The sequence below is a fragment of the Corvus moneduloides genome, chromosome 1 (assembly GCF_009650955.1).
Source record: "Corvus moneduloides isolate bCorMon1 chromosome 1, bCorMon1.pri, whole genome shotgun sequence".
NCBI classification, from domain to species: domain Eukaryota; kingdom Metazoa; phylum Chordata; class Aves; order Passeriformes; family Corvidae; genus Corvus; species Corvus moneduloides.
In genome coordinates this window covers 63133130-63147949 of record NC_045476.1, presented here as the reverse complement: position 1 = coordinate 63147949, position 14820 = coordinate 63133130, and the positions used below count along the sequence as shown (strand labels likewise).

The 14820-nt window shown below is 40.5% G+C and overlaps 1 protein-coding gene across 2 annotated transcripts; it reads left to right on the top strand.

The window, feature by feature from the left end:
• Positions 1-1935: 1935 nt before the first annotated feature.
• On the top strand, positions 1936-14134 carry STEAP1 (STEAP family member 1). 2 transcript variants are annotated; one of them, XM_032112884.1, is made up of 5 exons: positions 1936-2450; positions 5478-5582; positions 6390-6902; positions 8335-8499; positions 10071-14134. In XM_032112884.1, exons 2-5 carry the CDS (start codon positions 5490-5492, stop codon positions 10326-10328), a joined length of 1029 nt encoding a protein of 342 aa, XP_031968775.1. In that variant the 5' UTR covers positions 1936-2450; positions 5478-5489; the 3' UTR covers positions 10329-14134. The 2 variants fall into 2 exon arrangements, with proteins under 2 accessions (XP_031968775.1, XP_031968768.1); XM_032112877.1 differs by lacking the exon at positions 1936-2450 and adding an exon at positions 2634-3205.
• The last annotated feature ends 686 nt before the right edge of the window (positions 14135-14820 follow it).

Here is a 14820-nt window from a genome sequence, read left to right as displayed (position 1 = left end):
TGCAATATATTTTTCCTCCAGAAAATGTAGTCAAGCATTCCTTCATGTTCTTTGTCAACATCACACACAGACTTTGATCAGAATATAGAGGGAATAAAACAGATAGGTTAAGACAGTGTCACTAGAGTATTTTTGTTCTCTGGAAAAAACCCTGACACACTTCAGCAACCACAAAAGTATTATTCTTCCTCCCCGAACTCCTACAAGAGTTAAAGCATACTGACACTCTTCTAAACCTCTGGAACTAGCCAAACCTGCACAACTTTACATTCTTATCAGTTACATCATGCCCATCTGCATGTGCCAAGAGAAATTCTCTCATTTTCCTGTGGCGTTTCCTACCTTCAGCCTCAGACTTCTTGCAAAGCACATCTCATAAATACCAGTTCAAAGCTGTGAGTATGCAGTGGTGTCATCTGGGTGTAATGGTCTGCAGGACTGCCATGCAGTTTGCTTTCCAGTAACCATTCTAATACAAGTGGTACTCTGAGTGACGTGGAAGTCATGCCTTAGGGTAGCTATGAAAGGAAAGATTTCACTAGCATTTGAATCTATGTCCACTTTGTCAGCACCCACATAAAACGAGCTTTCCATTTTTATTCACAGACAGGCACCTAATACTACTCAGGATGCACACTAGAGAGGGGATTGCTTGTCCAGGGATACCTAGAAGCATCTGTGCATAACAGCTCACCAGGTACTTATTTAATAGCCAGGTTCACACTTTGGCTGGCTTTTCATCTCATCTTCTGAGAATGGGTATGCAGGAGCTTGTTTGTTTTATGAAAAGGCTAAGGATACCTTAAGGGTATTCTATCCTTAAGATAGTATATTCTATTCTTAGCATACCCAGATGCTGCAATCTCTCAGCATCTTGAGCTATCTTTTAAAAATGTAGTTCTCATAACACGAGCTTACACCAGGGCTTCTGAGCGCTTTGCCATGGAGTTCACTAGGAACAAGGTTTTAGCCCTTCGGACTGCAAAATCTCCTCAGCCGGGGTGTAGGAACCGCCCGGCACACCTCGCCGCAGGCAGCCTCCTCCCCTGCGCTCCCACCGCCAGGCGTCACCCTGCTGATGGGAACAGGGGGAAAATCCCAAACCGACCGTGCAAAAAAAAACGAGTAGGGAAGGAAATCAAACGGCACTTGCACAAAGTGAGAGCATACCCCAAGTTAGCATCCCTTGCAAAAAAAAGTAACTAATGGAAAACACGAGGGAAATAGCCTTTATGCAAAGCACAGAAAAACATACTAATGAAGATAACTAAAAAAAAATTTTAAGTTAAGGTTTTAACACAGAAGATACAATTATTTTGTCTTCTATTCCTTCTAAGGCAATCTCCTCTTTTCTTTCAGATGTGGCATTCAGCTGCAGTCTATGTCCATTTAACATCTACTGAAAAGGAGAAAAAAAACCTGCTCCCTTCCCAAGACACAAAGACATGGAACTTGGCATCATTTCTTTGAAGACATCCTCAGGAGGATATAATGTGCTCTGTATGAAAACATTCCTGAGACGAACTGGCCATGTGTTCTTGAACGTCAGTAAGCCACTAGATGTCAAAATATCCACTAAAACAGAGATTTCACAAGATAATGATAGTTCACATTACTGTGTGACTAAAATTTCAGGAGACAGCTGCCTTCTCAAAATCGCCAGCACAGGTTTAAAAAAAAAAAAAAAACAAAACCAAAACCGTACAGAATCATGGTATTTTAGGAAAAAACAAAAGTAAGTGAGGACTGCTCATATGAGAAGCAGGGATTAATAGAGCATTTTTTCAGGCTAGGGGAGGAACGGGCAGGGAAGAGAGAACGGACTGAAGGGAGAGGAGAAGGGTTCCCGGGATCCGAAGGGCCGCGGGCCAGTGGCGGGCCAGGAGCAGCCCCGGAGTGTCCCGTGACCCCACAGCGCACCCCGTCACAAGCGGCGGGGCTGCGGGCAGAAGTCCGGCTGGCGGAGGCGAGGGGGGCTGGGGAGGAAGCGCACCTCGGCGCCTCCTCCTCCTCCTCCTCCTCTCTGCGGCCGGGCAGGGAGGGAGCAGGTGAATGCGCCCTTTGTCCGGCCAAGGGCCCAGAAGACCCACGGCCGGGCGCTCTTTGGGCCCGTCGATGTCGGAGGGGAGCCCTCGAGGCCGCGCCGTCCCGCCGCCCTCCGCTGCTCGGGACGGGGCACAGCACTGCGGCTCACACCCACCGGGCGGAGGGGAGCGGGATGGGCGCAGAAGGCGGGGCCGGGAGGGGAGGTGGAGGCTGCGGCCGGTCCCCCCTTCCCCCCGCCACCTCTCATCTCCTCAGAGGCCGGCAAGCGCTCCGCTGCTGTCCCGAGGCCGCCTTCCCCTTCGAGCCTTGCCGCCGGGCGCTGCCCCCGCGGAGGGAGCCGGGCCGCGGCCGCCGCTGCCGCCGCCCCCTGGGGCGGGAAGGAGAAGCCGGGCTGCCGGGCCGAGGTGAGTGAGCCCGGGGGCGGACAGGGGCCGGCCGTGCCCGGAGCCGCCGGGGAGGTGTCCGCGTGTGCCCGCGCGGCCGGGCTGCGGCGGTTCCGACTCGGGCCCCGCCCGCCACGCGGCCGGGCCGGGCCGGGCCGGGAGCCCCCGGCGGGCTCGGGCGCCCTGAGGGGGAGTGCCCCGCGCTCGTTCTGGCTGAGAAGGAGCGCTGTGCGACGCTCTCCGGCTCCCACTCTCCGGGCTTTCATTCGGTTTTCCACCGAGCTCAGCAGAATTTTTGAAGAGCAGGGAAAGTTACGAAGTCGTGTGCCGAGTGTTTACAGCGTCCTGCACGATGCAGCGGGCGCTTGGAAAGCGAGACACTTAATGCCCAGCACTTTCATGCTGTCATTTTCCGATAGTGTCGAGAGAGAGAGGTGCAGGCACTATCCCGTGCCTCTTCTATCACCTCCTCCTTATTGTCACAGCCTGTTTATTTTACCCATTTTTCTTTTCCTTTTTCGTGGAGCCAGCCCTGAAACCCGTTACTCAGGAAAACCTCTCAATGACTTGGGATGATGTTTTCCCGCGGTGAACATGTCTGCACGTGTGTGGATCCCTGATGGTTCAGTTTTACAATGAGCGTGCATTCTCGGTACAGAATTCGGTACTGTAGTCACAGCGCTGGAAACTTGGCTTTCTGCAGCGGGACGCCCTCCACCCTCGTTGACAGCTGCCTCCCAGAGCAGAAGGGGTGTGCACTGAGGATGGACATTAATGTAACTGTTTTCTTTCATAACAGTTGTGAGTTAGATGACTAACTCTGTCCCTTGCAAGAGTCCTAATTTTTCTTCAGATGTATTCCAAAAAGACAGTCTAAATTACTTCTTCCTGGCAATTTATAAGGCACTGAGTAGTGAATTGTAAGTGCTCTTTTTTTAGGGTTTTCAAAAGCTATTACTGTGCTTTGTTAGTGGGAAATAATTTCGTATTAATAGGTATCAGAAGCCAAGTGGAATACAATGCTATGACACTTTAGTTTCCTTGCATGCAGTCGCATGGCTGAAACCCATAGTTCTATGGAAGAACACCTGCATTCATTCGCACACACTTTCTTTCTTTCTTTCTGTCTTGTTTTCTGCTGCATAAACCTTTAACTTTGTATTTAACATTGTATTAAACATTGTATCCCAAAACAACCAATAAATCAGCTCTTAGGATCAGCAGCTGGCATTCTAGTTCATGGGTTGCTTTTTTCATATCATGATATCATTTATTACAGCCTCATCAATATAAACCTTTAACTAGAAACTAATACTGGACACTTTGTTTCTAAATTTTCTGAATGAAGAGTGATAGCAGCATGACGACTGGGTGAGTCAGGATTTTCCATACAGAGCTTCCCAATCTAAATTATGCTTTTGGGCCTCTAAGAAAGTGTGGTAGCCAGAAGGTTGGCCTCAATAACAGTGAATGTCCTTCATATTACAAGTTCCTTAAAAATAGATGTGGAGTTCATTGTATTTGTTACTGTTTTTTTTCCAGGTAAGTTCACCATACTAAGTTCTATCTGTAAACTATTCTTTGAATTGTAACAGCTAGAGATTATGTATAGTGGAACATGTAGAAGTAGAAATTCTAAAATCTGAGGTTTATGAAGATATGTGATACCCCAAAACTTTTGCTAAAATCACTGGGACTAGCCCTAAGAATAGGGGGAAAAAACAGAAATGTGTCCTCATCAGGCCATGCTTTCTTGTGTGCAGGATATACAAAGGATAACCTTTTCCTACACCATTAGCTGGTGTAGGAATGGGTTAACAGCCTGACCTTCAGACAGAACTCTTGTTGGCCCTACTCTGCAACACTTGTCTGAAAGGTTATGCTCAAAGGGAGAGCTCACTGCCAGGAGGGAAAAATCCAAAGAGAAATACTAAGTAAAAGAACACTTCAAAAAAAAAAAAAAAAAAAGTCTGCTTAGGTGCCTGGTGGCTTGGCAGAGAGCAAACCCTCGTAGAAGACAGTAAAAGACTGTAAGACTCATCCACTGAAGGAACCAGACACAGTAAATGAAGGAAAATTGTCAGTCTGATTTCTCTATATAATTTCCCAAAAGGTTTATGGATATAAAAGAATCAGTAGATAGAAAAAGAGTTTAATATCTAGTAATTCAGTAGGAAACTACATGGAAGAGCCACCTAGTAAATTTTCATAAAGGCTGCCACAGAAGGTCACCCTGTGGTATGGCACTCTGAACTTTCAGTAGTGTGGTGCCAGTGCCTCTCCTGTAGTGTGCAACAGTGTGACATATACCTGGGAAGTCCCTGCAGCAAGGTCCTTGCAGTCTCTGTAGTTATTTTACACTCTTCAAAATACTGTCTTTCCTGATACCCTAGGATTTTCCGAAACATCTCTTGCAGTTTATCAATTCTCTCGCTTTTTTTTTTTCTGGCATTTGATTTTTTTGTAGTCCCTAATAGCTTAGAACCATTTCTGCTGGTACTTGTGGTGATGAGTACTGCCAAACTACCTTGGAACAGCATGAGTAAAGCCCCAGTTTCTTGACAATCTTGAAGGGAAAATATACCTCTAAAGCCCCAGAGTGACGGTCAGGTAGACCAATCCTAAACCCTAAAATACATTAGTAACAACACACAGGCTTCTTGCATCAGCAAGTCTCATGAATTTAATAAAATCCATCTTCGTAACATTTAACATTATTTCTGTAAGCTGTTTCAAACTAATTTGTTGTCATTTAAAAACTTTCCTCTTGAATTAATGCATTTATTCCACTAGGGACAGGGATATTAGACTTAAATATTTGTCATCAGTGATTTTGTTCCACTGATTTATGCTCTCTCTTATTCTCTGCTTTACCCAGAAAATAAGCTGAGCTTTTCCATTCCTAGAGGACAGACTTCCCCTAGTTGACTGTACCTTCTCCAGCAAATGTATGGTGGACAAGGAAGGAAACAATTCAAGGGAAAATAGGCCTCAAAGTCCCAGTATGGCATTTCAAAACCTGTTTTACATCCTGTGTTTATTTTGCAGGGAGTTTCCACAATGGAGAAGAGGGAAGGTGGCAATCATGCCATTGATCAGAATGCAGGTCAGAACATCATACTGAGAAAAGACACAGGAAACCTTAACTACTTGGTAATGTTTCTGTAAAAAAGCAGCTCATAGGTCACATAGAATATTGCAATCTTTGATTCCGTGTTGTTCAGAGACAGTGTTACCATCACACTGGCATATCATGAATATTTCTGAAGTGTTGTCACAATATTGACATGAAGAGATTGAAGAGATAAAAAGATAAAGAAAATCTCATTCAATTTAATCACAGTCCATGATAAAAAATACACAAAGTTTGGGGCAGCTAAAAACTACATGAGGATAGCTGCTAATTTTATCTTACCAGATGAGCAAAACTCCATTGAAATAATTTGGGATTTTTACACAGGAATATAAAATTTATCTTTGGAGGAATCTTCATGATAGCACACTGCACTCAGGAAGTTTTCCACATTACATAAAAAAAGGTCCAAAAAAAAAAATGTCCTTTAATCCTTCCTTGTGCATATTATTTGGGCTACATCATTAAGTCTATAGCTGAAATTTGACATTTGAAATCTATAACTTATATAATAAGCTGAAATGATGCTTCACATAATGTAATCCTTCCTTGCTCGCAGTGTAGTTATCTTCCTGGGATTAAAATCTATTTTAAAATCACTGCAGATAATGAAGAATGGGAAATCTATGCTACAAGTGCCTTGCTCAAATGCTGACTATGCTGTTTGAAATGTTACGTTTCCAGGGTACCTTGTCTTTAATAGGGCATATGTTTTGTATATGGTTTCACTGCAGTACATGTAAAAGTTATGATGGCAAATACTGCCGTTACTGAAGTTTTTAATCTTGTCTTGAACTCACTTTGTATTTCCTTTCTGTCTCTTCCAGAATGTGGATATGCAGGTTGCCAACCCATCAGAAGCAGCTTCGCTTTTTGATTTACATCAAGCACACCATTTTGGTGAGTTTGAACACTCTTCAGAACAGCACTGCAAGCAGGATCTGTTCCCTGAGTGGCACTTGCCAATGAAGATAGCATCTGTGATCTCACTGTTAGCATTTATTTACACTTCTATGAGAGATGTCATATATCCTTTTATAACCAGAAAGGAAAATGTTTTCTATAAAATTCCAATCCTTGTCATAAACAAAGTTTTACCAGTGACTTCAATTACCCTTTTAGCTCTAGTGTATTTACCAGGAATATTAGCTGCTGGTTTCCAGCTCTACTTTGGCACCAAGTATAAAAGGTTTCCCCAGTGGCTGGATAGATGGATGTTATCAAGGAAACAATTTGGACTTCTCAGTTTCTTCTTTGCTACATTGCACGCCTGCTATAGCCTGTGCTATCCAATGAGAAGATCATACAGATACAAGCTGCTGAACTGGGCATTCCAGCAGGTATGATGGGCACAAAACACCAACCCTTCTGTATTCAGAAAATCTTGTTTTCGTCATTCAAGCAAATCTGGATGGGGGAAAGCCATTTTCATTGCCTTTGTTTGATTTTGAAGTAGATTCCCAGAGAGCACTCTTAAGAGATGAAGCAGGACCTAGTTGCCAAAGCATGTAATAGTCAAGAGTCATCACAGTACCAGTGTGTAGTAAATAAGTTATTTTCTTCATTTGGGATTTTTTCTCTCTGTAAAATGCACAAAATTGTATCTCACATGAACATTTAAGTCTTTGTCACACTATTAGTTTAGTTTAGATTAATCTTCTCTGGACTAGTGAAATCTATCAACAAAAACGAGTACTGAACACAACATTTTTAGACATCTTTGCGAAGTGAGTCAGCTAGCAGCAAAGGAAGGCTGAGCTAAATCACAGTAATCTGTATTTGCACAAACTAAATTTGTGAATACTGGTGGCTCACAATTGGATTGATACACGCTACTGTGTTTAAAGATAGAATTTCAATGATTGTTTCTGACTCATGGGCAATAGCTGACTTGCAAAGCTCTCCAACGTCCTCTGTGACTAGAGAATTCCTAATGCTCACCTATCACCTTGAGTACTCTAAGTACTGCAGTATTAGGAATATTCCAGTATAAGGCATAGACTGCAAATGTATGTTTTTATTGCCCCCAAAGTCTAATCTAGAGTTCTGTTAAAAGCACAATATGATGATGTCTGTAGATTCTTAAGATTTCTGTAAACAGTCAAACCATGTGTTGACAACTCTGAAATCAGCCTTACTGGTAATCTGACTTCATTGGATTACTAGAAATTTCCTTGAGATTCCAATCTTCAAGATGCAGAAATGATCATATTTGGGGCATATCATGCCATGGTGATCACGAGCAGGATCAAAGTGCTGTTGCAAGTAGTTGTAAACAGGAGAAGCTTTGACATCAGTTTATTGATATCACAAATGTACCAAGTCATGTTTTTTAAAAAAAACAGAGTGAAACGACTACCCTGGCAGGATACTTTTATTAAGAGGGCCTGCTGAATTACTTCCCTGAAGTAGCGCTGTTGATATATTTCCTGTTGTTATAATCTCCCTGATACGGTATTTAGCCATAGGTGGATTTTTTTTTTCTTGTCAAAACCAAGATTTATTCTTGCTGTGCAGGCAGCCTCAGAATTAGGCTCTCCTGGGCCAAGACACTGAAGTGTAAATTCTTCTCTCTAAAAGCTCTGCAGATACTAGTAAAGACTTTGTCATCAGAAGTAAATAGCAGTTACAGTCGAAGTCATTCAAATAAACCAAAATACGGTATTTCTTTGCTTATTTCATTAATATTATAGTGAAAATAGTGAATTTGTATTTCACACAAACAGCCAAGTGTGCCGGTCTGTAATTTTTAATGTGGTGTTCTTTTGGCAGGTCAAACAAAAAAAAGAAAATGCCTGGATTGAACATGATGTTTGGAGAATGGAGATTTATGTGTCTCTAGGAATTCTGGGACTTGCTTTGCTGGCCCTGTTGGCAATAACATCAATTCCATCTGTCAGTCACTCTTTGACTTGGAGAGAGTTCCACTACATTCAGGTGTGCATGAATGTCATTACTGCACGTCATCAGTCCCATTTGTAGAACTGTGTGTTATCAGCTAAGACCATTAGGAGTTAGAAATATTAAACACAGAGGAGTTAGTGAAACCAATCTAAAAGTTTATGCCGTATTCTTTGTTAATTGGTTTGCGAGAAACGTTCTTTTTATTTACTCTTTTGTCAGAAGAACAGGCTGTTGCATTCAGTGTATAAAGTGGGAAGAAAAGACAGCCCCATACTACTTTTTTTTCTCCTCCTGCCTTTGTGACCAGCAGCAGTTGTCCCTTCAAGACCTCTTCTTAGCTCTGGTGCTGAAGACATTTCAGTAATCTTCTAGGCATCTTATCTTTCCTAAATGCCCCGTGTCCTGCTGAATTGGGAGTAGGTGGCATTGAACCAGTCAATGCTGTTCCCAAAAGACACAGTGTATTCTGAAAGAGACATCTTAGAACAGATGCATAATCAAATCCAGCCAGTCTCAAGTTTGCTACAGCTGTGCTTCTTTCCTTCACCCAAGCATTTGGTTTGCTCTCAATTCTCTTACATCATATGCAATAATAATCAGGGGTGGTTCTGCTGACATCAGTATGGTGAGGCTAGACTTAAGCAAGTGCTGGATCAGGCCCTCAAACAGCAAAACCTGAAAATTCAATAACCTACTAAGTACATGGCACTTCAAATTTTGATTTATATTTTAAAAGCAGATCTGAAGTATATAATCACCAGTTAGTGATTTGATACTCTGCACGTTCTATGAAGTCCATCATTTGTAAGATAAGTTTTCAGGTGTACAGAGAATATGGACAAGTCAGGAGGGAGTCTCCAAATGCATGCCTGCTTTCAGTATTGAAAGACTATGGTGAAGAAACCCAGAAGAGTAATACTTTTGTGTTGGACTTAGTTTATAAAAAAAAAACCTTATTACTCAAAAATCGGGTTCTGTATATTCAGCAGTTGGAAAGGCAGTGTTCGACTTCACTGATGAGTATGAGATTGTTAAGTGACAAGAAACTCAAAATTACCAGTAAATTTTCTTTACTCCTGAATTTTGTAAAAAAGCTAAGCCAAATTTATCACTGTAAGTGAAATGAAAATCGAGTTTCCTGTAGTTGTACAGTGCTTTTGCCATAGCACTAGACTTACTAGAGTTTGGGATTTTAATTTAGCTTAGAATTTTTCTTTGCAAGTAATCAGTTAATCCCTTAAAATATCTGCTGCTGAACTCAAAATAATTTGTCACAGAACTAAAATAATTTAGTATACAGATGGCATCTGTAAATTGAGATATTCAGGATTGAGCACGTTTCAGGAATAACCTGTAATTTCTTCTGTATTTCAGCTAAGTATAGCAATACTTGAAAAATGTTCCTCATCCATTTTCTTTTACAGTGGCATAAAGGGGTACAGTTGGAGTCTTGACTTACAGTTCTTACATTTCAGTTTAAAGCAAGCGGTCTCTTTTCTTTGACTTGAGCAAGGCCTGTCCAGATTTCCATATTTGCTTAACAGAGTACTTTTTTTGCCAAGCTGGGAAAAATAAATAGCTTACTATTTTCTTTCTCTTTTCAGAGCAAGATGGGATATTTAGCCCTGCTGCTATGCACTGTTCATGCACTGGTGTTTGCTTGGAATAAGTGGGTTGATGCTAAACAATTCATCTGGTATACGCCACCTTCATTTATGGTTGCGGTTTTTCTTCCTATTGTGGTTCTGCTTTGTAAATGCTTACTGCTCCTCCCATGTTTTAGGAAGAGGATAAGAAAGATCAGAAGTGGTTGGGAAGCTAACACAGAAGCCAATCAAACGAGCATAACTTCCAGACTGTAGATCAAATATGGACATTTCCTGTCTACGCATGTAAATATGCTCAAGGCCATGAAATTTTCACTCATGAGCTCTGTTTTCACATTTGCTATAGATGTTTATTTTTCACTTTTCTTTTTGACTTCAGGAGTATGAGATATTTGATGCAATTTTGTAGTTTTCGAAGACAGAAACAAAAACATTTATTTTACACTTTAGTCTATTCAGTGTTTCGGTATTTGATGATTTCTTTCTTCTGACTCACTGCTTTTAAAATCCAAGTGTTTCATTGTCTCAATCCCAATTCTTTTGTAGGCAAAAGCAATCATAAATCATTTCTCCAGATGACCACAGAAAATAAAAAAATGATTACACCACAGAGCTCAAGAATGCTTTCTGCTTTGCATAGCCATGTGTGTACCTTCATTAAATCTCAGAATTATAATAGGACAAAAACTAGAGTATTTATCATCCTGTTCCCTCTGAGCACCTGCAGTCTATGTTTCACTCCGCAGAATAGGGACCTTGGCATATGAGCCCGACAGAAACTGTATTCCCGCCAGGTCTTGAATGTACACAACTGGGCAAGCAGAATTACAGGGATCTTTACAAGGTAAATATTTCCCAAGGCTTGGGCACAGTCTAAAAAAAGAGTTCTTAGACTCAGATCTCTATCTTATCCAGGACTAGGTGTGTCTCTGTTTACTTGGAATGACAAAACATTTCCCATTTTTTTTTCCACAAACACCTTCTTTTGTTTCTGATGCTGGAAATTTTCCATGCTTTTGACCTAAGCCTGCAGCCCTTGACATGTGCTAAACTTTATTTGCCCAAATTATTCCAGTGGGATAACTCCATCAGGTAAATGTGTTTTATTGTTTACTCTAGAGCCAGCACAATTGTGTGACTGGAAGAAAAACATTAAAAATAGACATTTGAATCTTGCCACCAATTTGGTGAAATGCTCATGTAAAATGGTTTCCAAATGCATTTGCTTTTACAGAAATTTTCATTATAACTTTAATAAGATCATTAAATCCTACTTTCCTTATGTTGCATAGGTCTGGCTGGATGTTTTAAATGAGTAATTCATTTGTTAGTATCTGTTTTGAAATATGTTATTTGGTAGTTAATATTTTCACCCCACATCAGGAACATCTCTGCCAGTCTGCCTGCAGGAGTTGACTAGGACATGGACTGTTGATGCCACCTATTGCTGGAATCATCTGAATGAGAATTGTAATTGGTAATGGCTCTGGTATTACAACAAACAGGAAAACAACATAGGCCTAAAAAAAATATGTAATACATGGTGCTAATGAATCTGTTGTCCCTTTCTGGAGTTTTACACTGCGCATAAATAACAGACAAAGTAAATAGCTACAGGGATATTACATTTTATATTTTCCTGGTTGTTACTGTTAAACTATTGCAACTTAAAAGTTGGCCTCTTTATTTGCCCATAATGTAGCACTGTGAACGTAACTGGGAGCATGGTGGCCTGTATAATATAGATTGAAATCTGTACCATTATGTTTCAAACCAGTAATGCATGGCAGAGGCCAAAACCCTACAATACAGAAGCTGGACAGCAATGTTAGTCTAAGCACTTTCTAACAGAGCAGGAAAAGTATGGCTCTCAATGCATTTGCATTTACATTTCTATGAATGAAATAAATCTTTTGTAAGTCATAAGCTCTATGCACTTATTACAGAAGATAGTGCAAGATAGCATAACTTTATTCATTTCTACCTGTTAATATGGGTTGAATTCCTAACATAAATTACAGGGGCAAACCAATTCCAAGATCATCACATACTATCCAAACTGACCTTTTATGCTCATCATTCAGCTGGGGACATTAAGCACACTTCAGACTTTTCTCTCTGACATTGCCCAGAGGCAAATCCAGAAGTGTCTTCTACCAGATGAAATTTGCATACAGTCTACAAAAGCTATTCCAAAAATCACACATAACATCCAAACATTCAAGCACATTTTTCCCCACTGATTGTTTCAAGTAGGAGCCAGGTTTTCTGTCACATCTAGCCATTTTTCTGGAAGCTACCATTGAATGCCTATAGCCAGAATTTGAGACTTCATATTGACTCTCTTCCCTGCTTTTAAGTCTTTAGTAAACTACATCTTAGTAACTCACTTCCCAGTCTGTAGGCTGCCCAGGGAAATAGTTGACTCACTGCCCCTGGAGGTATTTAAAAGACATGTAGATGTCTTTCATGCTTAGGGACATGATTTAGTGGTAGGCTTGGCAGTGTTAGATTTATGGTTGGACTCAATGTAAATGATTCTATGCACTATAAGGCATTCAGATACAACAGTGACAGAGGAGGGTCATGCAAGGTCTGTATGGGGCTAAGAAGAAAATGCCATTGACAGTATTTAATTTCTCCCTTTGTAGCAGATCTGATTTAGTTCAACACTAATGAAACTAAGTTCATATGTACCTTTTAATTTATGTTTATGTACCCATTTCAAAATTCAGTGTATTAATAGGCCTATATATACTATTATAATACATTAATTGAATGTGTGTGCACATTTTAGGCACTTACTCGTATAACACTAATTAGTTTTATAAAACTGTTCATCATTAAATGCTTCAATGTATGCTGTGTCTGTCATTGTGTCATATACATCCAGGATAAAACAGTAAAAAGGCACAATAGACTCTAGAAGAGCTGCTGATAGGAACAGTCAAGAGGAACCATTCTCTCCATGCTGGTGAAGAGCCTGGAGCCTCCAAAGGAAAGAAAGCAAAGATGTGAATGCAAAATTACACTTTCATAGTGTAATGAAATTACATTTTTCCTGACAAAACCTTTAACTGACTGCCTGTATATTCTAGCATTCAGAGGAGGTTTGTGAGAAGGAAGAGAAGGCTTTGGAGGGAGACCCAAAATCTCTGGAAATACTGATAAAGACCAAGAAAAGTTCAAGAATAGCAAGGGCATTGAGGAGAGGCATGTATAGGCATACTTTTGGGTAAGAATCCATCATTCTAGTAGCAGTGGCTTTAAAATGCCTCTACAAGGCCTGCAAAGTACATTTTTCTGTTGTTATATGTCTCCAATGTATTTAAGAGACACAGAATTGAAACTCTGAAGATACAAGTTGTTAAAGGGGCCTGAGGAGTTTTATGCCAAATTCATTTGGAGAGGTCATATCCAGAATACTCTTCCCAAAAAGTCATAGCAACAATCATTGCTCAGGAAGCTAGAGCCAGGGCTGTGTTGGCTATTGTGCAATGCAAATTCCTGTTGAGAGCACCATTTACTGTAAGCAGTCCCTCCCTTTGGCCACTCTTCTCTGTTCTCTGAGTTCTGCAAGTCTTTAAAGATGTGAACTTCATCAGAGTAGGGTGTTGGATCCAGTTGAAAGGTGATGGAGAGAGAAAAATGATTCAGCCAGATCCATTCATGGGTCTGATTAACCTGACAGCCATGCACAGATGTCAGTAGGAAGGACGGGAATAGGAATGGTATAAACAGGCAGCTTAGCTTATCTTAAACCAGCCCTAAATGCAAAGTTCCAAGTGCTCCTAAAAGTTAAAACTTAGATTATTTCATCCTATTTCAGTAGCAAGATTATTCCTTTGCTTCATTTGTCATATTCTTAGTTTTCCATGAATCAGCAGGCAAAAATGTGTTCTAGAAACTGTCATCAAAACCCATATAAAACTGACTGGCCTCTACGTGACTGTGGGCTCTGTGGTTTCATTTGTAGAGATGATGATCTCACATCTCCTCTTTTCTCCTATATCCATAGTTTCTAGTACTGTCCCTTGACAACACAAAATGGTTTGTGTTGTCAAAAAAAACATTTTTGAAATTCAAACTAATTTCTTTTAAGCTGATTCTCTTTAAGTGGCATGAAAGGAATAATTCAAAGGAATAAAAACAAAATGACCAATTTTTGAAAACACACTGAATCTACCCCAGAAGAATGTAATCTGCTGTAGTTGCTGTAAGCGTCTGGCAATGGCTGATCATTGCCATTGTTTTTTTCAGTGGTGCCAGGATTTCTTGATCCCATGAGCCTATTCTGTTGCTGATGGCAAAATTACTTTTCTTATTCTTTTATTAAAACAAGTCTCATTGAATTCAGTTGCATCAGGGTTCAATTTTTGTATCATTTTTTAAACTTTTCTGTAGATTGAGTTTAATATTTGAATGGGTGTAGTGAGGCTAATTTATTAAGTAGGCCTAATAATTTTTCAGAGATTTTCAACTGAAAATACATAAAACCAATCCATGAACCAAACTCTATAAACATAAAAAAGACTACAGCTACTTTCAATAACGATGATACAACAGAAGATAGAGTTGTTTTGTATTTTGGGGGGTTTTTAAATGTGTATTTAATCTTCATAGCATGAAAGTATATTGCTGAGATAAACATGCTATGTCTTTGACTTGGCTAAATATGCGTAGTCTCTGTGGGACCTGTAGAATACTACCACTGCTACTGAGAGAAGTATTTAGTCCTTAAATTTCA

Excerpts from the sequence above, each read along its gene's own strand:
- STEAP1 (XM_032112877.1), top strand. The coding sequence starts at position 3,065 with ATGAGCGTGCATTCTCGGTACAGAATTCGGTACTGTAGTCACAGCGCT. Across the intron at positions 3,206-5,477 it reads CACTGAGGATGGACATTAAT|GGAGTTTCCACAATGGAGAA; the intron begins GTAACTGTTTTC and ends TTTATTTTGCAG. Across the intron at positions 6,903-8,334 it reads TGAACTGGGCATTCCAGCAG|GTCAAACAAAAAAAAGAAAA; the intron begins GTATGATGGGCA and ends TTCTTTTGGCAG.